At 54.0% G+C, this 26,036-nt stretch overlaps 1 protein-coding gene across 1 annotated transcript; it reads right to left on the reverse strand.

Moving 5' to 3' along the window:
* Positions 1-1,717: 1,717 nt before the first annotated feature.
* Arhgef16 (Rho guanine nucleotide exchange factor 16) lies at positions 1,718-23,008 on the reverse strand. Its single transcript, XM_036179144.1, has 16 exons — positions 22,822-23,008; positions 15,928-16,037; positions 13,961-14,567; positions 11,961-12,006; positions 10,892-11,061; positions 9,480-9,536; positions 8,845-9,005; positions 6,140-6,292; positions 5,921-6,050; positions 5,382-5,456; positions 5,121-5,213; positions 4,558-4,709; positions 4,125-4,313; positions 3,524-3,597; positions 3,019-3,120; positions 1,718-2,385 (listed from the first exon to the last, which is right to left on the reverse strand). The coding sequence occupies exons 3-16, from the start codon at positions 14,546-14,548 to the stop codon at positions 2,246-2,248; spliced, it is 2,130 nt and encodes a 709-aa protein (XP_036035037.1). The 5' UTR covers positions 14,549-14,567; positions 15,928-16,037; positions 22,822-23,008; the 3' UTR covers positions 1,718-2,245.
* Between the last annotated feature and the right edge of the window lie 3,028 nt (positions 23,009-26,036).

The following is a 26,036-nucleotide window of genomic DNA, read 5'->3' on the forward strand; positions in this document are numbered from 1 at the left end:
TTTTGCAAAGAATGTGGCAGGCAGCTACGATCTAGCACCTTTCCAACTGGAATGTGGATATATTTGGGAAGAAGTAAAATGCCAGGCTTGGCATAAATGGAGATTAAAGGAACTTGGGCATGGCAAGATTGCTCAGTGGGTGCCTGAATCCAGCCTGATGACTTGAGTTTGAACCCAGGACCCACATAGTGGAAATGTAGGGCACAGAATAGATGGCTCCGCCATGAAGAGCACTTGCTGTTCTTGCAGACTGCAGAGGCTCTGTTCAGTTCCCAGCATCCTCCAGGTCCAGACTCTGACAGTGGGTCAGGTGGGACATGACTGAAGGGACAACTTAGCCTGTTCGTTCAGCCAGGTCCAGCGACAGTGCATTAGGGACAGGTGGTGGCTGGTGTCATCTGACAAGCAGGGATAAAGAGGAATGATGGTCTGGACACACCGACTAGCTAAGGACATGGTGGGGGGCATTTTCACCAGAACAGCAGTGCGAGGCCTGACCATGGCTTCAGTTTCTTAGGGTCAAAGCTAGAGTCTTAAGTGAGGCAGGAAAGCTCCCATGTTAGTGCCTTTCATAGCCACCAGGGGGCCTGAGAGAGCACCACCACCTTGTGGCCCATGGTGGTAGGAGAGAGGCAGCCTGGCACAGAGTCAGGGGTGTTCTGGAAGGATCAGAAATGAGCCTGATGAGCAGAGGGAAACAGCAATCCCAAGGCTGGGCAGAAGGTGCAGTTGTGTGCACATCTTCATGGTATCGTGGCCAGACTAACTTTCTCTCACTCCCTGAAGGAAAGGCTAGAGGCTTGGGTTCACAGCCTTCCAATCCACCTTGTTCTAGCTACTGAACGTGCTTGGTGGTGGGCCAGCCTGCTTCTCTTTGATTCCTCAGAGGATCAATATGGCTCAGGGCAGTGGGTTCACACAAGGTGTTTCTGCTTGTGGCAAACATCAGTATACTTACTGCACCTATGTGCATATACACCACTCCGTGGCCACCAGTGTGCTTTACACACACCCCCACAGCTCCAAGGAAGTGGGGCATTAGGGTGAGGAAGATGGAGATGTTTATTTCTTTCAGGTTGAAGGAGGTACTAGGCCCTACCTCAGAGAGTCAGCCCAGGCCATGCCTACTCCCTGAACTCTGGCATGGCCCTCTCTTCAAAGCAGCCACTCACAAACATCAGTGACGACTAGTGTCAGGCTGAGCCTAGACTTGGCCCTTCTGGCTGCCTTGGTCATGGAAGCCATAGGGAGTGGCTGGCCCTAGCCTGTCTAGAGGCACAGCCCTTCCCAAAGCCTAGGAAGGTAGGGCATCGCCATTTGTGCTTTTACACCTAGTGGAGATTCACCTGTACCTGTCAATTCTGTAGCAAGGCTGAGCCAGTAGGATGGGGCTGATTCTACAGTGGATGCTGGGTGCTCCACCCCAATCTAGCACCGGCCAAGCAGAGAAAGGCATGGGGCTTCAGCACCAGGCTGGGGGTGCTATTGGAGAGACCTAGCTTGACTGCCTTTCTGGCCTGTAGATCCCCAAGAGGGAGGTCTGCAGAGACTGGGATCACCACTCAGAGTGTCTCCACTGTGTCCCAGCTCTCAGAACCCTGTGGTCAGGCTAAGCCTTGTAAGATCCAGCTGTTAACATTGCTGACCTCACAAGCAGGAGTCACAGCCTTGCTGTGACACTCTGGCTGGTAGACAGAAGGGTCAGAGCTGAGGACAGACCTGAGGCCAGTCTCCACGCACCTGTTATACCTCGGGATTTCACTGAGACAAGTGGCTGTGACCTAAGCTCAGGCGTCAACCCAAGTTTTAAAGAAATAGTTTAATGTTATTTAAACCTCCATCACAGTATTTCTGCACCTCAGGTCACCTTCCACCAACACTGTCCCCTGTCTCACTTGGGAAAGAGGGGTGGATCTGGGATGTCTTCAATGAAGGCAGCAGTCCTGTATCACCCTTGGCCTGGGTGTGGCTCAGGTGGCCAGGGACTAAGAAAGGGGTGGCCAGAGAGGAGCCAGGCTGGACTCCTACCAGAATGTGGGCCCCAGGAGCTTGCCTGAAAGCCTTCCAAGAAAGCAGGTGGAATGTATAGATGTCCTATGCTCTGCACTCAACCGTGAGGCTATGGGAAGGCCCAAGGAACAGAGCTGTGTCCCATGAGAAACCCCTCCCCCTTTCTGGGGTTAGGCAGGAGGACCACTTGCTGGTGGGAGGACTGTCCACCATGGATGGCTTCTGAGCTGTCCAGCTACACATCTGTCTCCACACGTAGCCGCTCCATCCTGCGCACGTTGCCCTCCACCGCCACACGGCTGGTGATGCAGCGTGCAAAGCTGTTGGGAAACCAACCCGTCTCTCCGTCCCGAAGCCTCTCTCCATGTAGCCAGCCTGGATGCAGAGGGGTAGATGAGAGGGATCCCTCTCATCCCACCTCTGCTTTTGAGGGTTCTAGGGCCTGGGTGACTATTGGAACTGACCACCCCTCCTGCCTTGAGAGAGCACTAAGGAGGTGCTCCTGGCCACCCACTCCACCAGTGTGACTTGTGCCCTGTAGGGGCCTATGCCGGGTATGCCAGGACCACCAGGAGCAGACACGCATTTGCTTCACTTAGGGCTCAGAGTGAACTCACTTTGGTCCCATGACTCCAGTACTTGCAGTCTTCCCTCTGAGGAGACTGAGCGTGGTGTGTTTATGCACGTGTGTATGGATCCACATACACCTATGTGTGTGTGGAGGCCCAAAGACATCCTCAGCATGGAGCTTGCCAACTAGGCTACGCTGGCTGGTCAATGAGCCCTTGAGATTTGCATGTCTTTGCTTCCCTGGCAATGGGATGACACAAGCATGTGCCACCATCCCTAGCTTGCTTTTATGTGGGCTCTTGAGTTCAAAATCAGGTCCTTGTGCCAACTGAGCCATCTCCCCAGCCCCATTCTTGGAGGAAGTTCTTGCTGCACCCCAGTACACTCTGCACCCTTGCCTGGTTGACACCCACTCAGGTGTGGCCCATCCACACTCACCGTCCTCTTCCTGCAAGACCAGGACAACATCAGCCTGCTGCAATGTGATCTCATCAGCCTGTTTGGCAAAGTATGCCTTGGTGATCTCCACCTGGGGCAGGTCTAGGGGAAATACAGAGAGCTAGGCCAGTACTGTCCCACAGACACATGGCGCCAGCTGTCCCAATACAAGATGGACAGCTTCCCTGGGATGAAGACTGGCCTTCCAGGGGTGCAGGACAGACACCTGGCACCTGCAGATGGACTTCTCTCCCTTAAGAGAATAGCCAGGGCCCGAAGTGACATTTTGATGGGCTAGCCTGTTCCATTCCTTTGGCCTCAGTTTCCCCAGCTGCAGGACCTCCGGCCTCTTAAGGACAATCAGGTTAAGCTGTGGCTACATGGACATAGTCACAAGTACATACAGGGGCCAGCACCCAAGCAAGGTACCCCGGGGAAGCTATGTGTGGCCTGCTATCTCGACAGACCACTACCCAGGGCTGCAATCTGCACACCCCGCACTCACCTCCTTTGTTGGTGAGGTCCTGCCACTGCCTCTCCTTGTAGGTGAGGGCTGTGATCCACCGGGCCCGGTCACTCCTGGAGGCCACAGAGAGCATAGTTGAGACCCTCCTTTCTCCTTGGGGTCCATGAGCCCATTCTACATCCCAGGTTCATTGACTACTCTGACCTGACCTACTGTGCTTGGCTCCTGACATCATCCTGTTGCCTGACAGCAGGGTGCTCCTGCCTCAGGGCCTTTGCACAGCTGAGCTCTGGCTGATCACTCCTCTCTCTGTGTTTGCTGCCTCACTCCCTCTGTCCCTTGGGCTTTTGACCTAAACACCACCTTGACAATGATGAAGGCCCATCGATCACATCCATACTCATCCTTTTTTCCCCTTGAAGCTCCCTCTCTGGTTACTGGAAGTACAGCCATTCATCAGTTGGTGTATTCCCACGAGGAAAACAAACACCCAGAGACAGGCTGCATTCTGCTTATGGCTCTGCCGGGCACTGGCAGTGCTCAGCATATAGAAGCTCTCAGACACAGCACGGCACATCCCATCCTCACGGGGCTCCTGTTTGCACATGTGCTCCCCTCCCGTTGGGGTTCACCATCTTACGCTGAGTCGGAGGACAGCAGAATCTGCTCCTGGCGGCCCTCACTGTTGCGTAGCAGGTTCACTTGGAAGGGGTGGGGCACAGAGGAACTGCGGCTGCTGCCTCCTGGCAGTGAGGGCTCTGCGGCCTCCAGCTTCCTGACCTGTACCTGGTCTAGCTGTGCATAGTCTTGGACCAGGTAGCTTTCCTCACTGTGGGAACACAGGAGAGTCATCAATTAACCTCAAGAGTGTTCCTAAGACTGGTCTCCTGGGCCTGGACACAGCTTCCATGGCCAGAGAGGGAAATCCAGCCCTGCAGAAAGCAGAGATCTGATTCTGTGGCCATCCCAGTTCAAGTGAGGTGTGCCAATGAATGTCAGCTAAAGTCGGAGGGGTTCAGGGCCACTCCACTCCCGGCTGCTCTCTCGCCTGATATCTGCAGCCTAGTGCCTACCTTTTCTTCTTGGTGACAACCAGGACATCGTTGAACAGGAACAGGTAGCAGGTGGGTCGGCTGGCGATTTTCCTAAAGATGCTGGATTCCTCCAAGAGGAAGAGCTCTCCACGCTTCAGGAGCCAGCGAGAGGCAGAGATGAGCGGGAGGGACTGGGGACAAAGTGGACAGGTGAAGGAAATGGACACGGCAAGGTGGAGGTGATGGTAGGGACAACCCCTGCCTCCCTGAATTGAGTTTGCTGTCCCTGTTAGGAGTAAACGGAGAACCAATGGGATATTCCTGAACCTTAAGGGAAGGCCATGCAGCTGGCCCACAGGTACCAGGGCAGGCCCTGTTCTCCCCTACAGGAGAGCCTTGAGTGGCCCCGATTCTCTGGGCACTTGCTGAATGTTCTGCCTAAGCTGAGGGTGGGAGCCAGTCCTGGAGAGGCCTTGACACCCCCTTCCCCCCTTCCCCCTGAGTCAGGGCAGCTCAAGGGGTCCCCCAACCTCTGTCCCCAGAAGCCTCTGACTCCTGGGATGAAGACAACAGTAAGGTGGGTGGGTTGGCAAGGCACCTACCTTGACCTTACCAAAATCCAGCTGTGTGTGCAGCGTGTACATCTGCTCTGTGCGCTCCATTTTGTGGGCCCCCTCATTACACTGCTTCACCAGCTGCAGGGTTGAGTTTACATGAATACCACAGGCAGGGGTGTAGGACTGTGGATGTTCCAGAGTGCCTCCCCCTGGTGGCACTGGATCTAGGCCCTTTCCCCATCAGTACCACAAGAAGTTTGGGATGAATAATCCTGTTAGATAAGCTGGGGGCAGAAGTCGTCTTACCTTGCTGATGGCCTTCAGGGCACGGCTGGCAGCTTTATACCTTTCAGGATGGCCCTGCGTCTTCAGGCATAGTGTCTGGGGGAGGATAACAGCTGTGAAGCACCCAAGCCCCTCCCAAGGAGCCCTGCATGGGAAGGGGCTCCCCACCAGTTCCAGACTCTGGAAGTCAGGGAGGGGCCTCAAGGCAAGCAAGGACTTCCAGAGGGCTCCTGTCCACATATGGCCCCTGCACCTCTGGGGCCAAGCTAGGGAAAGGGAGCTGGCACCACACATCTTGTCCTTTCCATCTTGGGGAATAGCAGTATTTCTGCAGTTCCAGGGCCAAGGGTGTATGGGCACTTACCTAAGTATGTGTCTACAGGCTACAGTATCATGTTACCAACCGCAGAGTGATCAAGATTAATCACACTGTCTTATACGCATTGTAATTATCCAATTACAGATGTATGAGTGTGGAGAAAGAGGTCAGAGAGGCAACTATGAAGGCAGAGCCTCCAGGGGTGTTCTTGTGGCTGCACCCAAGCCTCCTGGATACTCACATCTGTCAGGAGTGGCAGTCGGGTCACCCTCTGCATAGGCAGAATCAGGAAGGAGATCATGGGCAGGCCTCCACACGTGGGCCGTTTCTCAATTTCCCTTAGGGCTTCTCGGAAGGCTGCATTGCTGTTCCTGCAACAGGGAAACTGTCACGACTTCAGAAGAAGGTTGGACAGGTGGGACCTGTGTGAGGAGGGCTGGGGGCAGAAGGGCCCACTCACGACAGCTTCTGCAGGGTACGCTGCTGGTAGACCTCGTTGGAGCAGTAGGCAATGTAAGGGTGGAAGTGCTTCTCTGCGTGGTCCTCCAAGATGTCGCTGATGTCCTCCACACACACCTGTGCCTTGTGCCGCTGCTCCAGGGCTTCAAAGAACCTGCAGCATTGAAGTGGGGAGTGGTTAGGGAAGTAAAGGCACAGTTTTGGTGGCTGTGTGCACACACCTGCATAGACACATGTATGCAGACAAAAATGTCTGCATGACTAATCTGTGGAGGCAATACATGGCAGGTGCCCAGTGAGTCAGGCAGAATTTTGTGTAATCTAGACCACATTTGTCCAATAGCCCTCAGGGGACCTGCCCCCCATGACAGATCAGCTCTCCACACTGCCTTTGTAACACCCAACACTATGCCTGTCCCTGGGTGTGAGGTTCAAGGACAGATGCAGCGATCCTATGATGCATTGGGGTCCTTAAAGACCCAGGAAGAGCCATGTCTATCTTGGGATGGGCCTTGAAACTAAGGTGATTCTGCCAGGCAAACTCCCTGCAAGGATTCACAACTATCCACTTTGATGGAGTCCAGCCCATAATGGGCAAGTGAGGAGGTCCTGGAGAGACTGCTAGCCGCTGAGCCAGGCAGGATGGTGACAAAGTGAGCAAATGACCACAATTCCCTGGGTCTTGGCAACTTGGTATGTGGGCCAGTGGCTGGTTCTGAGCTATGTGCATGTCTTTAGGCCCTGGCTTAGGCAGCTGGGAGAACTCTGTCCATCTGAGAAGACCTTTCCAAGCTTGGATGTGAGTATGGGCCCTTAGAACTCAACAGACCCTCTACCCACATGGATCCCATTTCCTATAAGAAACTGCATGCTAGGAAAAAGCACAGGCACAAATAGCCAAATGAATGGAAGCACATGAATTATGAACCAAAGGCTGTGGAGCCCCCAGCTGGATCAGGTCCTCTGGATAAGTGAGACAATTGAATAGCTTGAAGTGTTTGGGAGGCACCCAGGCTGTGGGACCAGGATCTGTCCTTAGCGCATGAGCTGGCCGTTTGGAACCTTGGGCTTACACAGGGACACTTTGCTCAGCCTGGACAGAGGGGACTGGACCTGCCTGTACTGAATCCATCAGGTTTAAATGAATCCCCAGGGGAGTCTTGGCCCTGGAGGAGATGGGAACGGAGGGGAGGAGATAGGGGGAAGGTGGGGGTGGGGGGGGGGGGGGAGGACAGGGGAACCCATGGCTGGTGTATAAAATTAAAACACAAATGTAATAATAATTTAAAAAGACATAAAAAAGAAACTGATTCTAAGAGTGATTGGCCCTTGGGAAACGTTGTGTAACTAATAGAGAGGCTCAGAAGCACATGGGCCCCATGGATGGATGGAGCTGAGGCTGCCTGTACACATCCACCATGCACAAGTAGGCAAGCCAGGCCACTCAGTTGAAATGCATGAACCCTATGTTTTCCTGGAAAGGTCTGGAAGGGCCAGCCTCCCACTACTGGCCCAAAATAGTACCAATTCTCAAAGGAGATCACTATGAATGGCTAGGGAGGAGGCTAGAGAGTCCTACACCAGGGCAGCAATGGCCACACTGAGCAGTTAGAGGCTGCACAGCATCTAGGGACCATACTGGGGCAGGAGTCTGCATGAGGGCAACCCACTTTCCGGGACCCTTCCCCTCCGATGAGTCAGGAGCGAGTAGTTCCCACAGTTAGCTACTGAATCTCTTACAGGAAGTCCCTGTCTCCAGAGATAGGACAGTCCTCTGTTCCCTGTCTAAATGAAACTTCACGAGGTAGAGAGGACATCACAGCAGACTCTGAGTGGGCTCAGCAAGGACCAGGCTGATCCTGACATGCAGCCTGTGAACTAGCACCCTGTGACCTGTTCTTCTCCTGACACCACTGAGGTCCAGGAGAGGACCTCAGGCACCAGCCTCATCAGTGAAGCCAAGGCTAAAGGATAGGGAGGCCTGGGGTCTCCTGGACTACAGCAGCAGCAAGGGCTGACTGACCCCACACACAACATGACCAGATGGTGCTAAGGACATGAATACATGCACATATACAGGTAAGAGAAAACACATACAGGCAGGCACTATACCCAGTGCTGGGGTGAGATACCCACTGGAAGATGCAAAGACACATACACAGGCACTTGTATATGCAATCACAAAAGCACTTACACACACACACACACACACACACACACACACACACACACACACACACGACACAGGTCCTCACTAGCCTGTAGCTGCATGCCTGGCCCCTCTTCTGATTCTAGGCCTTGCAACCAGAGCCCAGCCAGGCCACCAGACACTGCTGGATAGAACATGACCTGGGGATGCAACTCGAGGCTGCCACCTGGCTGGGTGAGTACTCTGTGGGTGCTGCTGACTATGCCCAGTGCTGAGGTGAGATACCCATTGGTAATATAGGGTTGTATGGAGGAGAAGTGCCTCCCACCGCCCATCCTGGGAGTCTAGGATGCCCACAGTGTCCCCATCGCCAGCTCTCAAGGCTCTTAGAGGTTGTCATGTTCTGTCTGAAGTCAGTGGCTGCTCCAAGCTTCCCATGAACAGCTATAACCCAGAGCCCACTGACATCATTGCCATGATGGCTGCCTAGAGGCAAGGCAAAGTAGCATTCCTGGGGACCCAGGGAGACCCAGATGTGGAAGGGCCAGGAAGCTCACTTCTGACTGGCAGCCAGCACATCCAAGATGTTGGAGAAGAGGTGGTGGTGCTCTGTCTGTGTCATAGTGGCCTTCAACTCCCTGGACTGCAGGAATTCAGTCACCAAGATGCTCAGGCTGTGCAGGTAGGAGAACTCAGATGTGAGGATCTCGAAGATGGCCTGCATGAGAAGATGATGCTCAGAATGACAGGACATGCCCTGGAAGGGAGGGAGGAAGACTGGGGTGTGGGCCCCTTCGGAGGGCTGTCATGACTGCTGCACAGGCCATATCACTACATGCTCTGGCTCACCAGGTCAGGCTGTGTGGAAGTGGCCAGGACTCTGCTTTCTGTGGAAGATGGTACTGGGAAGGGATCAAACACAGGCTGACACATGCTAGGCAAACACTACCACTGAGCCATGCCCCTCATCCTGGCCAGGACTCTGGTTCTTCCTGAGGAGGCAAAGATAGGCTCCTTCCTGATGCTCTTGAGGGCTCACAAGGCAACCAAGAGGCTCAGTCCTCAGCCATCATGGTATCTGGCCCATGAGGTGGCCATTAGGGTAGATGAGTACAGCATGTCACTGGTTCTTCTCCAACTTCCAGGATACTGTATGACCCACACCATGTCTAGGGATTCCCAGTGGCCTTACCTCCTGCCTCTTGCGCTCCTCCGTTGACAGTGTGTCCAAGACACCTGACTCCAGCACCTGAGGAGAGCACAGGCGAAGGAGCTATGGGTCACAGGTCCTACAAATGGAGCCAGGTCCCCACTTCCATCCTCCTCTGGGCCAGACCCAGCCTGGAGAGCAGAGCCACCTCCAATCAGAACCCTCAGCTGTCTGTGCCTCCTCAGTTTATCTTCCTCTCCATAGAAACCTCACAGGACAGTGCCACTCCATCTCTGGAGCCCTAGACCAGGCCGGGAAGAAAGACAGGGAGTCCAGAGGAAGGGAGAGAGGGACAGACACACACACACACACACACACACACACACACACACACACACACACACACAGAGAGAGAGAGAGAGAGAGAGAGAGAGAGAGAGAGTGTGTGTGTGTGTGTGTGTGTGTGTGTGCGCGCGCGCGCACATGCGTGCCTGTGTGTGGTGATGATTCAGACACCACCTGAGCAGCTGAGTCAGAATCCTGCCAGGGAAGGCATAGGCTGTTATCACCTGCACTCTTCACCCTCTTGGGGCCAATGGCCCTAGGTTGTCTTATCGTGGCTCCCCCCACGCCTATTGATATAGAGCATGTCAGGGCAGGCTGGACCGTCACAATGCCTGGCCTCTGCAGGATAGAGAACTGCCTCCATTTGTGTTCTCCTACTCACAGCCTGGCAGAGGCACTGTCAACAATGCATGGGGCCCCTGCAGCTTTCCAAGCGTGAGTAGGCCAGGCTCTAAATATTGGGCAATGTTATGGGGTGCAGTGTACTGAGCCCCATCCCAGATGGAGGAATCACCTGTCCTCAGCTTCTGGCATCCAGCAGGGTAATGTATACTTCTGGACATTTCTACTTGTGAAGTAGTCTGCCTTGCTGCAGCCCTTGGCTGGACCCTGCCTGGCCAGGGTCCCACTGTGGACACTCTCATGGGGGGGGGGGTCCCTCAATCCCACAGCAGGCAAACAAGAAGCTCCATTGTACTGAAATGAAGGAAAGGCTGGGTCCACCATCTCCATTTCCTGCCACACCCACAGCCTGCAGAGGATAGGGGTCACATGCCTCTAACAGCAGCCAACCAGGTCCTCAGTGCTGCATCCACTATGCATCCTGGCCCTGCTTTTGACTGAGCCCTCACAGCTGGGACAGGGCCCCATTTCAGATGTGAGAAGTATGGGGGGCTGCTCTAGTGAGATGAGGACCCTAGGAAGGGAACTCCTTGTGCTCCCAGAGCTCCTTCAGGTCAGACCTCCAGCTACATACCAGGTCAGAAGACACACTCACTGCTCCACAGGCCAACTGTGTATCCCAGTGACTCTGGAAGCTAAGTCTGAACTCCTTGTAAGGGCCTGGGCTACCACAAGCTAGGGAAGGGAAGGCCATGGGAGCTCCTTACCTCTGGGAGCTGGCTCCAGGTGAGCTGGGCAGGCCGATAGCTCTTGACCACAATGGTGGTGTCCGCTCTTTGAGACCCCTCTGGGCTGGCAGGCTCATCGAGTATGTCATCATCAGACTCATGACCGGTATTTAGACCCCGCTCTCGGATCTCCTGGTACAACTGGGGTTCTGGAGAGAGCACAGTTGCCTATCTGCATGAGAGTTTGGGGGTAATCTGGCCCTCCCAAGGGCCCCACAAAGCTCTCAAAAACATGCAGGCTCCCCTATGGCCCACTGGGTCCTACAGTGGTGTAAGGTAAGCCTGGGAGATGGTAGCAGCCCAGTGTAGAATGTGGCACTCCAGGTCAAGGACAAGTAGACTAACCAGAGCTGCATGAGGCTGACTGTCTGGGAGAGGGAGGCTGGGGTACTCAGGCGGGACCTGAGTATGCTGGTTGCTGGCCATGAGCCAACAATACTACCAGCCCAGCCTGGCATGGGCTAACCCAGTTCAGGGCATCTCTGAGGCCATGCAGCTGATGTGTCAGTCTATACCCGAGACTGGGCACTGCTGCTGTTCCACACAGGGAGTGTGCCCCAGAGCCTTTGCAGAGAGGCCCGAATCCTTGTGTTCTGGCCTGTGGCCACCTATAGAGCTAACATGAGCCAGGAGGGAGGGATATTCTTGCTGGAGTCACCATGCCTCAGTGGGACCAGGAAGATACAACAATGATTATTACTTTCTCACAAGTTGCAGTGCCCAGTAGGCTCTCTTTGGACCGGGAAGATTCCATGCAGAGAACAGAGAAGAGTGTCTGCCCCTCTGGAGGCCTAATGCCCTATAATCTAACCTGGATCCCATTGGATACTCAAGATAGTGTAGGGCTATCCTGTCCTGTCTTTGGGTCACATAGTTTAGGAGTCCAAGGGAATTCTACGAGACATACAGTCACATCAGCAATTGGGATCTGTGTCCAATGTCCTGCCCAGCCTGATCTCATCTTCTCAGACCTACCCAGTCCCTGGCTGGCTCTACTGAGACCCCTTCTTGGCCATGCTTAGCCCTCAGCTTCCTGTGAGCCACTTACCATCTTTGAAGGAGCCCTTGTGTGCACGTTTCCGACCCAGAGTTTTCTGCAGAGAAGACCAGAAACCTCAGCAGTCAGTGGGGAGGGAGGCATGGGTAGACCCCCCTTGTGTTACTATGGCAGCCCAGAGATTTTATCCCACAGCAAGATATGTAAGGGAGAGGAGGGAACTTCACAAAGTAGAGGCCAGAAGAGGTAAAAGCTGGGGTACAGGGCAGGGGGCTGCTATAGGCCCAGGAAGGCTGCCTAGGGGCTAAGCCAGTTAAGAGGCATTACCTAGAGAGTGGGACGTGGTGGGAATGAAGAGGGGCTGGAGTGGGCAGAATGCTCTTGGTTAGAGTCTGGCCCTGGTACTGGTTCAGGGCCCCAGAAACGGAGGGAGGGGATTGCAGAGGCAACCTGGGGCAGAGCTCTGGGGAAACCCCACTCTACATTGGCATCCCCACACAGTCCCCACTCCTGGGGGGGGGGAACACCCGGTTTTCATAGGTACACTGGTTCCAGGAAAGCAGAAGCCAGTTGCTTCTGGTTTCTTAGAACCAGTTGGGGCCTGAAAACTCTCTTACAGGTGGAGAAAGTGTGACACTCCCAGCTGAACCTGGCCTAGCTCCTTTTCTCACCCTCCCCCACTCCCTCACCTCCTCCATTCCAAATCCTTCCTCTACTGTATCCCTCCTGTCCCTGAGACCATGGGGAGCCTTCTCATCTAGGAGGCTCCTAGGGCCTCCTGTACTGTCACCTGCCTGCCTGTGACACCCTCTCTGCACAGGAGCTCTGAGAAGCAGCCACAGCTTAGTACCCCAGCATGGGGCATGCAACAGGATGTGTGCTGAAGATGGGACTCTTGCTGAGAAATGAATGAATGAGAACTTGGCTGGCCTGATCCAACCAGGGGGCAGTGGCAGCACTGATCCAGTTCCTGGGATACAGGAACGCACATCAAGGGTCCAGGCATCTCAGGTAGATGTGCAGGGAACTGTGATGAGGGACAGTGGCTGGCACTGTAGACACAGAGGCCTTGCCTTAGCACTATTGGCCTTCATGGAAGCTTGTGGCATGACCAAGTTGTGTGCTGGTGTCTATCATTCTGATCGGTGTCTGCTTCTCCCAACGCCAAGTTGTGGTTCAGGGTCTAGGGAGCTTATATGCCCAAGTAAGCATGCTTTTCCCATGATGCTGTATACAGCTCTAGGAAACAAAAGGCAGTTTTGGAGTATGCTACAGCTAGATGGCAGCCATCTTCACTTATATATGGGGAAACTGAGGCTCCCAAGTATCAGAAATCTGTTAGGGGTCACATAGTCACAAAAGCCCATCCCAGGTCCTTCACGGAAGCTGACTGAGCCCTGCGCCTGGGGCACCCCTGAACAGCCTGAGGAAAACCCCTGGCAAGAGGTCTAGAAGCCCCCCACAGACCTGTATCTTGGGAAGCAATGGCCTTGAATGGCTGTGAAACAGAAGTCCCCCATCTGACCCTGAAAACATAAGGAGCAAGCAGGATGGGAAGTGGAAGGAGTGGTCACTACATGACCATGGCCTTCCTGCAACCCAAAGGGCTAGGACTCCATTCTGTTCTTCTGAAGACCCAGGGCTACACCAGAGCTGAGGAAAGAGTGTGCTCCCTACCCAGGGCAGGCTAGGAAGCAGCAGGGCAGGGAGACGGGTAGTGGGGGCTACACACTGTCCCTCCTTGACCCACTGGCAGCTTGAGCCGGGTACCACTAAAAGTGTCTTCAGACGGGCTGGCTCCATGCTTGGGCCCAAGAGTGACTGATTCCCTCTACTGTCCACTTTGGATGGAAGTAGAGATGTGGAAGATTCCCAAGAACATGACTCAACCTCCTCCAGCCACAGCATGGTCAGTAGGATGGTCAGGAGCCTGCACCCCTCAACTGCCATGTGTGATGCAGATGCAAGAGTCACAGGACCAGGCTGCCCCCTTGCCTGTGAACTCCTGAGCCCCTAGAGACACTGCCCATCCCTGATGCTCATCTCCCTACCTTATTTTTGGCTAGGCTCTGGGCAGGAGGCCGAGGAACTTCCTCAGCAAGGGCCTGGAGCTTGGGGCCGAGCTGGACTGAGTCTCCCTTGCTGCTGGGTGACCCCAGGCCTTTCATAGCTGCCCTGTAGGACTGGTTCCTCAGTTTTCGAGTCAGATTCTTGCTAGTGTCCATATCCATGTCATCCAAGGAGAAGCTGGGGGTTGAGAAGCAGCGAGGATCCCGCCGAGCAGCCTCCTTGCTGAGCACGGCTGCCCCAAAGCTCTGGTGGCGGGCTGGGGACTTGGTCTTGGCCTCCTTGCTGGCCACGGCCAAACTTTTAGGGATGAGCTGCTGGGTGCCCATCTTGAGTGCTGCAGGGCTCTGTGTGCTAAGGATGATGGGACGTGGTTCCTCATCTTCCGGGGGCCCCTGCAGGGGTTCGGAGGCCTCTGGCTCAAAGGCAGCATTGGTCCTGGCTCTCAAAGAGCTACGGACCACAGAGAGCCCTGGCATAGGGTTCCCATTGGCATCGAGTCGCAGCTCTGCATGGAAACGATATTCCAATAGTTTCTCATCCAAAGAACTGTCAGAATGTCTCTGGGACATGCTAGGTTGCAGAGGGGCCCTGGAGAGAGAGACAGGCAAGTGGTGAGAGGCTCAGAGAGGCTCCTGTGTACAGCCTCCCTGGTGTTCAATCTTGTTTCTTCTTAGTATCCTCCCATAACAGCTCCCAGGCAAGGACAGGGAGAGCAGGACCTGCTATGGCTGCTCCCCAGGAACCTCCCCTGGGATGTGGCATAGCTGCTTTACAGGTGTGCAGGGAAGCTGGAGTCTGGGCTTATCTGGGGCTATGTGCCTCAGGCAGCTATTCCCTGAGATGAGGGGCCTGGTGAAAACAATCTGTGGCTGAACTGGGCCTCAGGGACCACCCTGCTTTCTCTGATGTAACTGGTCCTGGGTCCTGGGCAGGGTTCAAATAAGGGCAAGTTTGTGGCTGGGCCCAGAGGCCCCATAGACCAGGACCAGAATTCTGGCTAGGCCCCTTACTGATACCTGGGCACTTTGTGTGTGGTTGTTTGCATGGAGACAGTTATGGTTTCCCGAGACTGCAGCAAATGCTGTGGACGTGACTATGGCCTTGCCTGGCTCACATTATTGTTAAGGGATGGGCTACCCAGAGGCCCAGGGACATGCTGGAGACATGCCTCAGATGCCTGGCCCTGACGAAAATAAGGAGCAAGCAGGATAGAGGGTGGAAGGAGGAGAACCGCCTGACATGGCCTTCCTGTTCAGTGGCTTTCCACACACACAGCAGAGCTAGGCTCCAAGTAAAGCCTGGCTGCTTCCCCTTCTCCCAGCCACCATTTGCCACAGCACCAAGACTGGCTCCAAAACATTTCCTCATAGCACTCTCCAATATGCATTTGTGCTTTCCATGTTTCTGAGTTTGGGGGACCACAATCCCAGTCTTGGGGGTCCTCAGGTAAACCCTGGGTCACAATGCAGATGGGGTGAGAGCAGGGAACTTCAATCTGAGCCACAGTCCAGGGGCTCACTGCCCAGCCCAGGACAGGAACTGACAGCCATTGCCAATATGCTGCCCCTCAGCCACTCCACCTGTTCATCCCAGCAGCTCCTTTTGACTTCTTTCTCCTCAGCATTGACTTACCGGTGTCCCGCCACCCTGCCCCGTCCACAGTAGGAAGCCCGAGCAATGGTTTCCGAGTGCCCTGTTTATTTCTTCAGCATTGGCATTTTCTGTTCCCTTGGGTGCAGCACAGTCCTAAGGTTGGCTTTGGCTAACAGGAGAGATGTGACTGGAAGGCACAAGTGTCCCTCCTGGGCAAGGAATCCCACTGCCCTGTGACCCAGAGACTAAGGTGAGAAGACCTGTAATGTGACCTGAATACAGCAGGAGCCAGGGAACCAGTCATCCACACTGACCAGTATGCTGAGGGTCAACTATCCACGGCACTGCCACTTACCTCCGTGATTGGAGGTCCTCAATACTCGTCAAGAGCTGCCCTGCTGGGGGCCTGGGAACCTGGGGTCCTCAATGATTACAGGTGGCACTGCTTGGTTTCAATTTTCAAATCTGCAAAATGGGCTCAATAAGAACAAAGGCATCACTTGAAAATTTCCTAACAGGATCCTAAATGACCTGCAAAGCCCATTAAACAGCTCTGACTGGTTGCAGGGGCCACATAGCAGTGGCCAAGCCTTTTCTGAACCAAACACCACACTGCACTGGTAATGAGAGAGGTTGGCACTCAGGAGACTTTGTAGGACCCTGAGGTAAAGTGGGGAAAACTCCCTTCTCTAAACATTTTCCCTTTTTCTAAAAACAAGGGAGCCAACATTGAGGAAGCCTTTTATATGCTCATAACTTTGTCTAGGTTAAAATGGCATGAGCCTAAGAGGGTTGTGGAGGCACACCACATAAACTCAGCAACAGAGAGGCTGGAACAGGAGGCACTGGAGTTCGAGGCCAGCCTGGGCTACATACATCATGAGACTATCTCAACAAAAAACCAAAACCAAACAATCCCAAATACCAACTTGTTAGAAAGAACCTTCCAAAGGGGAAGTTTGTTTTTCAGATGGTTAAACAAGAGAGCTCCATGTCTCTTGCCCACATCAGCAGTAAAGCTCTGGGCTCAGCACTGGGCCTCAGTGCCCCCTTGTCATTTGCCCTGGGCACTGTCCCAAGTTCACATCCCAGGGTGTGGTGCCTACCTACCCTGCCTGACAAAGCCAGATGGACTGAACTGGCCCGGAAAGGATGGCTACCCTACCAGAGATGGATGGGGACCAAGGCTGTTTGGATAGGTTCAGGGCCTCCAGAACTGGTGACTCTCCAACCTCTTGGAAGATCACACTGGCCCCGGAGCTCCAGGCAGGTCACAGCTCTGTCCTACCCCATTTTTCAGGGCACAGATGGTACCAAGACCCTGCCCAGCAGCGCCCCCACAAGGGGACAGGGCTGGTCGCACTAAAGTGTGAGGCACCCAGCTATCTGGTCTGTCCCCGCACACCCCCTGGAGCCCCAGGATCTTCCAGCATAGAAGCTCTTGGCTAAAACTATCCTGAGAAGTTGAGTGCAGCTGAGACACACCGGACCCAGGGAGGGGCGGGCTGGGGCCTAGTGCCTCCTGAGAAAGGGAGGGTACATTCCTAAGGACATTCCAAATCCTGGCTGAGGGTGATAGCAGTCACACCAGGCCTCCCCCGGGAACTGGCATCTGTCACACATGTGGTGTGGGGCAGAGCTGCACCAACCAAGGTCTGGAGAAGTTGGTTTAGCTGTCGTCGGATGGCCCAGGACAGACTTCATGTGCAATTCTTTTACACAGCGATCATTTCACTCAGAACAGACCACACAGAAGCTGCCACTAGTTTGCCTCTCTTACCAGCAAACACCCATCACTCCTAAGGTAGCATTTCAGTGTGCAGAACGGCATAGCCCCTGGCAGACGGTGGCCTCTCCCAGCAGAGGGCAAAGTCCATTCCAGGGCCAGAGGTGCCCAGAGGGAATCTGTCAGGTGAGCCATTGCTGGGAGTGGCTTTCGTTCCCAGCCGGGCACCACACCCACAGGCCTGGCAGACAACGTGTCTGGGACCCCAGAGAGTAGGGCTGCTGCACACATCAGAGGTCTCTGCAGCTTGTGTCCAGACAAGACGGAGGAGGCTGTGCTGTGCATCCATACACAGCATAGCCGAATGCTCTAAGGGCAGGGGACCATGAGGCTGGCCTGCCTTTTGTTAATCATTTCTATTACCTCCACAGCCAGCTCTCCGATTAATTTTTTTTCCCTGCTGTCCAGTTTAGCTTCTCCATGCTCCTTCTCCGGGTCTTCCTGGGCACCCTCCTATCTCAAGGTGGGGGTTGGGTGGATAGGTGGTCCTTAGGTTGGCTCAGGCTATCCTCAGGCTATCAGGGCTACTCTCTAAAGCAAATCTCAGACATTGTCTCTGGAAGGAGTAGGGGGCAGATTTTTAATGCCTGTAAACATTTTTTAAAATATTATTTTAGGTGTATGAGTATTGTATACATATATGTATATGCATCATATGCATGCCTGCAGCATGCATAGGTCAGAAGAGGGGGTCAGATCCCCTGGAACTGGAACTGGAGTTAAAGATGGTTGTGAAACCAAACCCAGTTCCTTCGCAAGAGCAACAAGTGCTCTTAACCCCTGAGCCATGTCTCCAGTCCCAGATCTTTAATTTTTTTATATTTTTTTAAATTTTTAATTAATTAATTAATTAATTTTTGAGATAAGGTTTTATTATATGTATCCTTGGCTGGCCTGGAACTCAATACATAGATCAGGCTGACCTGGAACTCAGAGATCTGCTTGCCTCTCCCTCCTGAGTGCTGAGGTTAAAGGTGTGTGCCATCAAGCCCAGCAGGGGTAGATTTTTTTAACTTTCTCTCCTCTTCTCTCCCACTGGGGATAATTCTCCTCTAGAATCTGGAAGCACCTTTTCTGTTCTTGCTGCCAAGGCCTCCTGGTGCCCTTCAGACTTCTCTTCCTCAGACGGTGACCCTGCACTCCTCCCTACAGCCTTGTGGAGGGCTCGGGCCTCACACTCACTAAGCGAGGTTCCAGGTAGACTTTCCACCAGCCTGTTCCTGATTCTTAGACCTGCATGCAGTTTAATATTATTTCCTGGATAATCCCTCACACTCCCCACCCCTGCTGGGAGACAACCTGGGACCTCACATGTGCCACTGCTACACCACTGAGCTATATCCCAGCCCCTTGCCCTATTATAACGTGTTATTATGGAGACCTGGTCTTACTAGATTGCCTGGCTTGGCCTTGAACTTGCTCTGCAGCCCAGGCAGGCTTTGAATTTGTTGTCTTCCTGCTTAACCCTCCAGTGGCTGGGGCTCCGGGCAGGCCAGAAGCACGGGGGCTATCTGTATATTTAGGTAATCCTTGCACCATTTTTTCTTACTCACTAATCAAGATTGAAACCTCTGAGTCGGGCAGTGGTGGCGCACGCCTCTAATCCCAACACTCAGAGGCAGAGGCAGGTGGATCTCTGAGGTCAAGGCCAGCCTGGTCTACAAAGTGAGATCCAGGACAGCCAGGGCTACACAGAGAAACCCTGTCTCTGGAAAAAAAAAAAAAAAAAAAAGATTGAAGCTCTGAAATTTCCCCCTCATTTCTGACCTTTTGCCTTTTCTCATTCCTTGGTCCTTTTGGAGACGCCCCCACTCCACTCAGTGTTCCAAAACTTCCGCCGCCCTTTTGACATTCCTGTGCCCCCACAAAGAGCTTTCTGGTACCCCTTGTTGCTCTTCATTCCCAGCATCCTGGTCTTGTTTTGAACATAGAACATCTTCCATTAACTTAGAGGGCAGGAATCGCGTTTTCTTGCACATTTCTTTCCGGTGGCTGCTGCTGGCTACGCATTTTCTTCCTTGCCTTGTCTCCCCTGGGCCTTGGTCTCTCAGACATGAAACTTTCAGAAAGCTGATTTGGTTTCTGCTGCTGATGGGTGGTCAATGGGGCCCAAGAGTACAGGCTCTGTCCCTGGGGACTGTAGACTCCCTGCTCCAGCCCGTGTCTCCAAGGGACAGCCTTCCGCCCAGGCTGGCTGGCTTCTGACTCTTGGTTCACCAAGAAACTACCAACACAGAGGCCTCAGATTCTCCTTCTAGTGGCCTCCAGGGAAATACTAGCCATGGCCATAGTACTTCTGAGAGTGGGGTGTGAGGCCTCCCAGACTCCATATGGACCAAGGGTGTGTCTTCTGCCTATTTCAGGCACCCCAGGCTCACTGAGAGTGTGGAAGCAACTCCAAAGACGCCTTCTTCGGGAGCTCTATCTGGGTGCCTGGCCACCATATCCCTGAAAGTCTTTGGGATTCAGGGACAACTTCTAACTGCCCCCCCAAACACACTGGAGCTCAATGTCCAAATGGATGCTGGCATTTTCTCTGTCCTGGACCCACCTTGCATCTCTGAAGAGGCTCTGATGCTCTCTGAGAACCAACTTGCCCAGGGGTTCTGATGAAAAGGAGCAGAAACTGGGCCAGAGCCACTCAGCAGACCCAGATGCGGAGGACTGCTAGCCATTTCTGCTCAGGGTACGCTGGAAATGGCTCATAATGGAGGCCTTAGAACCACAACCCACATTCTCTTTGCCACTAAATAACCCTCAGTGGGAGCATGCCCTGGGGTACAGGGGTAGCAGAACCATGATTGGGGCAGGATATCCTATAGAGCCAGTGAGACCTTGACAGAGGCCTCAGGGAACCACTGTGGGTGTGGTCCTGGATGGATGGGCCTCTCTGCACCAGGTTCTCTGCTCCCTCACCCTTTTGGACAGGCCAGCTTCCTATGAATCTTGTGGGTGCCTGTGCTGCCTTCTAGTCCCCTCAGCCTGATTTCTTCCTAGTCTGAGTCTGTTGCAGCTGGTCACAGCTGGTCTTAAGAACCTAAACCACCCTGAATCTGAGACTTTCTGCCCTGCTGAGGCCCTCTATTACCAGCTCTGAGGCTGGGCCATCTCTACCTTGCCAGGCTCAGGCTTCTTTAGCAGCAGACTCAGCCAACCCACAACAGTGGCCTTGTCCTTGGGCCATCCTGCCTGGCTGAGCTGCAGGACGGTTCAGCTTTGTAACCAGCTAGTGACATTTGTCAGGTGGTGGGGGCTGAGCCCAGAGAATCTCAGCTGAGAGCAGTTTGGTCCACCTGGAGACAATTGGTAACATCTGAAGACACTGTTGGTCAGACCCTCAGGTATTCTGTGTACTGAGGCCAGGATGCCGGGATCCACAGAGCACAAAGCAGCCCATGACAACCAACCGGAACAAATGCTCACAGGGCTGAGGTGGGGGGAAATCTTAGCCAGCTAGAGTCACCCTCCACCCACCTGGTGCATCCAGTCTTAGCCCACAACCTCTACTATCACTCCCGATTCCCCTTTCACAGTCAACAAGCCCACACAGCTGGTAACCTCAGGGTCCCTTAAGGGAGCTTGGGATAGGGAAGCAGAGTCCTGACCTGATGGGAACCTAGGGCCAGGCCTCCATTGCCCAGTTCGCCGGAAGAAAAACAGGCCCACAGAAGGTACTCTCTGGCTGGCTAAGTCTTCAGCCCCTCCCCAACTTCAGGCCCTTGAGTGTCTTCCCTCAGCAGTGAGAAGCTGGGACAGAGGGAATGTGACCTGCCTGGGTCAAGCCCCAGCCAGTGAGAACACAAGGGGAGGATCCAAGCTCTGAGGCCCCGGCCTGACCTAGATGGCTGTCCTCAAACCAGGAACTGGATGCGGAAGACAGGGGATTCTGGACTCACGATGCAACAGTCACCTGCGCATTATGTCACAGAGTGAGCACAGGCAATGCCAAGATGGATCTAGAAACCAAAACCAAAACGTCCAGGCCCCTTGGCCAAACAGAAATGCAACCATCACCTTCCGGGAGCAGACCTGTTGTCTCCATGAACAAGCCCTGAGAATCTCAACCAGATACTTCACCCCTGGACTCACACTTCCTCACTCAGCTTCCTCACACATGGGTGGAGAGTGACTGCCTTGAAGGAGGTGAACACTGGGACAACCCCCACAAAAGTTTCTTGCTACAGGGCTGGAGAGATGGTTCAACAGAAGTCAACAGTGGCTGCTCTTCCAGAAGACCTGGGTTCAAGTCCCAGCACCCACATGGAAGCTCACAACTGTCTGCAACTCTTATCCCAGGAGATCTGATGCCCTCTTCTGATTTCTATGGGTACCAGGCACACCTGTGGTATGCATACATAAATGCAGGCAAAACACTTAAACATATACAGTAAATAAATCTTTAAAAAGAACAGTAGTTTCTGGTTTTAGGTGCTTGGAGAAAAAAGTGGCAAGGAGCCTCTACCTCCTTCTCTCCATCTTGTTCTCTCTGCAGCTTACTTTTTCAAGGAAGCCTGAAGACCCCTCCCTCCACCGGGAAGTGCTGGGAGAGGCTTCTCTCTGGACATGGGTATCCTGAGATCATGGGCTGATAGAAGAAGCATTTATATCCCCAGAACAGGAACACAGCAGCAGCAGACTGAATCAAGACACTCTGAGAGATAAACCGAGGCCCGGAGGCTGAAATGGCTTGCCTGAATTAACACATAGCAACTTTCAAGCCTCGTGCCCACACACCAGGGTATCAGGGCATACTGGCATACAGTCACAAATGGACCCACACACTGCACCCTACGGTTGGTCACTCCAGTGACACACACACCCAAGCATCCATTTAGGGGCTATCATCTCCTGTCTGGGCTCCAGGTGTGATGTAGAGGCCACCAAGATCTCACTGTGGCTGCTACCAACTCAGACCCTTGTTCCTGAGGCCCATGCCCCCAGTTTCATCTTTCTTGCTCAACCTCAAAATAGATCCCTGCTCCTGATTTACAAATATGGGGATCAACGCAGGAGGTGGTCAGGTGCCCACTGTCCAGCCTGGAAGTGGCACACGCAGCTTTCTGGAGCAGTCCCCTCCCGCTGGAAGGAACTGTGGAGCCTGGCTTAATCGGCTGGCCACCAAAGGCCATCAAGGTAGAAAAAGGGCACGAAGGGGGTCAGGCCCCTTATTCTTGGAGCCCATCTGAATAGACCGCCTTTCTAGCTCCCGGAAGAGTCACTTCCACGCCCCTCGGGACTTCCCAGGAGTCTCTGCGCCCTAGTGTCTAACCCGGTCCGCTTCAAAGTGTCCCTTGGACTGCGCAGCTCAGAGCAACTAGGCTCCTAGTCCCGGGCTTGCAGCTCCAGCAAGAGGGCGGGGCGCGACGTTGTCGCCGAGGTCAGGAGAGGCTGGAAAGGAGCAGAGGCGCTCCGGGTGGCCCAGGTGGCCTTCCCCTCGGCTGGCCCTCCAGTGCCCAGACTCACCTGTGCGTGCGGCCGAGGAGCAGCGGGGCGGGTATAGCTTGCAGTGCTGCTGGATCCCTGTCCTGCGGCCGGTCGGTCCCGCCCTCCCTACTTCCTGCAGGGCGGGCGGGCGGGCGGACGGGCGGAGCCGGGCCAGGTGGGCTCCGCCGGCGGCTGCGCGGCCGGAGGGCGGGACGCGCCCTGGGCACCTGCTGCACCGCGGCTGCCTCACCTGGCCGCGCCGGCTGCGTCACCGCACTACCTGGGCCCCGCCTGCGTTCACGTGACCAGTCTGAGGGTTCGGGCCGGAGTCCGCCCTTGGGTACTGTCTTCTCTCCCTCCCGCTCCTACGCCCGCTTCCTTTCTGCTCCTGTCTCTGGGCTCCTCCGCCTCCTCCAGGAAGCCTTCTGAGAGAGCCGGGGCCTGCGGGAACCTGTTTGCTGAAGGAAGACCCCACCCTCTGCGTTCTTTGCAGCAGGCTACTTCAGGGCAGCCCTAACCAGGATCTCCAGGACAACCTTCATGGTGTGGTCTATCCACCACCACCCCATTTTATCGATAACTCTGAGGGCTGGAAATTCTGCCAGCCACTCAGGTCCAGCCTTGATTCTCCTGAGCTCAGGAAAACAGCTCCCAAGTCCATGTAGTTTCCTCAGGGATGATGCTGTAACAGCGCCCACTATGGGGGCCCTAGGGGCCAGGCTCCCCGTGTGGGAAAAGATGGGGTCTGCACCATTGCCCTCCCAAATGCCACCAAATAGGGTGAGCAGAGTTAACGGATAAAAGGAGAGAGTAGGTCAACAAGAGTCACAGTGAGTGCAAAGGCCAAGAAGTGGAGGGAGCATGGCCAGGGGGCAGCCTGAGGTGGGGGCAGAGGGCACAGCAGTGTGGGGCAGGAGCAGAGCCTCTGTCTGGTATGTCAGTCCAGACTCACCTTCCCGAGGCTGCCTCCGGTTCCTGAGAGCCGGGGTTGCTTACTGATGTGCACCACTACACCTGGCATTTTAGTTTTCCTTCATGCAACATTGAATTCATGGTTTGACATCCCCAAGACACCTCAAAACATGGTCATCAGAGCAGACCCAGACCATGCTTGGACAAGAGAAGGGAACAAGGATGAGCTCTTCCCTGTGGAGACTGTTAACACAGCCATCTCTTACTGTGGCTCTTTTCCCGCCTGGCTCACTGTGCAGACGCCAGGGCTGTGTGTGACAGGGACACAGGGAATGTCTGGTGACCTGGGAGTAACCCAAGGTCCTGGGACACAGCCAGAAGCCTCAGCGTGTGCTAGTTCCCTTCCTGATCCACCTCAATCATCTATTTTTCAGGAAGGATCTGAGACCTCACACTCTGGTCCCACCACACGGTTATCCATGCAGTGGCCTGGGCAGTGTAACCCAAGAGCGTGCCTCATTGAGCACCACATTTCTGAGAGGGATGATGCTGAAGACTCTGGCTTGGCACTTTCTTGGCTATTGCAGTGTGAGGGATGTGCCTGAAGCTAAATGGTTTGGTTGTGCCAGCCTCTGCTCTTTCCGGTGTGATATCATCTGGGCACAGGGCCAGGCCCAGCGGGTGTCAGTCACGGTGGAAGGAGAAGAGGAGCTCAGAGTGACCTGTGGACTAAGGCCTGGGTCCTGGAACTCCCTGGGTGGCCAGTTGATGTGCTCCTAGGCGGCTCCTGGGAAAGGCGGGTTGTTGCTGACCCCCTGAGGCCATTGTGGGGTATTGCGCTCACCCAGCCCAACCTAAGAAGCACACTGACCAATGAAAGGGGAGGCTGAAGCCTGATGGAAAAACTGTGGGCAAGGCAGTCAGAGGCCCAAAGAAAGGCCAAGGCCAGGCAGGGAGACCTCTCATTCCAGCTTCCTAGTAAGATCTTGCATGTCAGCCCCTGCTCAGTGCTGTCTCATCACACCTCAGTTAGCCCTTGACTCTTAAAGAGGGGAAACCTTTGACACTGCAGGTAGCCTAGACAGACAATTTATTTATTTATTTATTTATTTATTTATCTATTTATTTATTTATTTATTTATTTTAGTGACAGGATCTCAATGTGTAGCACAGGCTGGCCTGGAATCATTATGCAGACCAGGCTGGCTTAAACTCACAAAGATCTAGCTGCCTCCCAAGTGCTGGGATTAAAGGTGTGCAGCACCATGCCTGCCTGACAAAAATGCACATAACAGGGCACACACACAAAAAAGCAAGACCCCCTGCAAAGCAGATGGGGGATTCATGCTGAAGCCCATTCTCCTCCTGGACGATTGTTGAGGGTATTTGGTAGGCTGGAATGGGGTCACCTTTCTCTAATTTAGGAAAATCCCATTGGGCCTTTGTATCAAGATGACAGACCTTTGTCTCAGGTCAGGAGGGCGAGGAAGAGGTCTGAAATTATCCATCTCTGATGCCTATGTCTGTCTGTCTGTCAGGGATCTGCCTAACTCCTAGTCCCTCACCTTATCCTATCATTTAGCTCTAGGACCTGTGGAGGTCTTAGAGCGTGGAGGTATAGGGCTGTGGGCTATCTTTACCTACCTTCGCCCCAGGAAGGGTGCTGGATCAAAGTCTGCACAGAACTCACATCTGGATGATGAGTTGTGGCTAGCCACCTATTTGGTCTGTCTTGGGGATCTCTTTGCCCCCAAGGTTCCTGGTTGAGAGAAGAGGTGGAGTCTGCCCTTCTATCCTTCACAGCTTTTGGTCAGTGCCCATTAGTAGCCACCACACCTGCTGGGCAGCCAATAGCAAGGCCTGTGGGCCAGGCTACATCCAGCATCCTCATGGAGGAAAGACATCTGCAATGAAGAAACATGCTCGCCAGCCATCATCAATCAAAGCAGCCCCATCCCAGGTTCAGCAAAGCTACCCTGGAGGGGGTGGTGCTCTACCTCACACTAAGGGTAAAGAGGCCTTTGAGGGCAGGTGGATCCACGTACAGTCAAGAACCCGTCAGCAGAGCGCTCAACAGTTGTTAAAAGGCCGGTCAACAGTGCTACGTGGAGGAAAAGAAGGAAGCTGGGACCCAGAATGAAGGAAAAGCTAGTCAACAGACCCCGAAACAATATAAGTGATGGAAGCATGAATAAGGCCAGGGATGTGTGAACGCACGTGTGTCTGAGTCCAGGGCTTATGCATGGTAAAGTCTCAGCTGCTGCTGAGCTATACCCCAATTCTGTCCAGGAATTTGAAGAAACCAAAAACATAATCTGAAGTGTAGTGAAAAGGCTAAAGGA

This window comes from Onychomys torridus, chromosome 2, assembly GCF_903995425.1.
Source record: "Onychomys torridus chromosome 2, mOncTor1.1, whole genome shotgun sequence".
Taxonomy (NCBI): Eukaryota; Metazoa; Chordata; class Mammalia; order Rodentia; family Cricetidae; genus Onychomys; species Onychomys torridus.

Excerpts from the sequence above, each read along its gene's own strand:
- Arhgef16 (XM_036179144.1), bottom strand. The coding sequence starts at position 14,548 with ATGTCCCAGAGACATTCTGACAGTTCTTTGGATGAGAAACTATTGGAA. Across the intron at positions 6,051-6,139 it reads CGTACCCTGCAGAAGCTGTC|GAACAGCAATGCAGCCTTCC; the intron begins GTGAGTGGGCCC and ends TCCCTGTTGCAG. Across the intron at positions 4,314-4,557 it reads GTTGTCACCAAGAAGAAAAG|TGAGGAAAGCTACCTGGTCC; the intron begins GTAGGCACTAGG and ends GTGTTCCCACAG.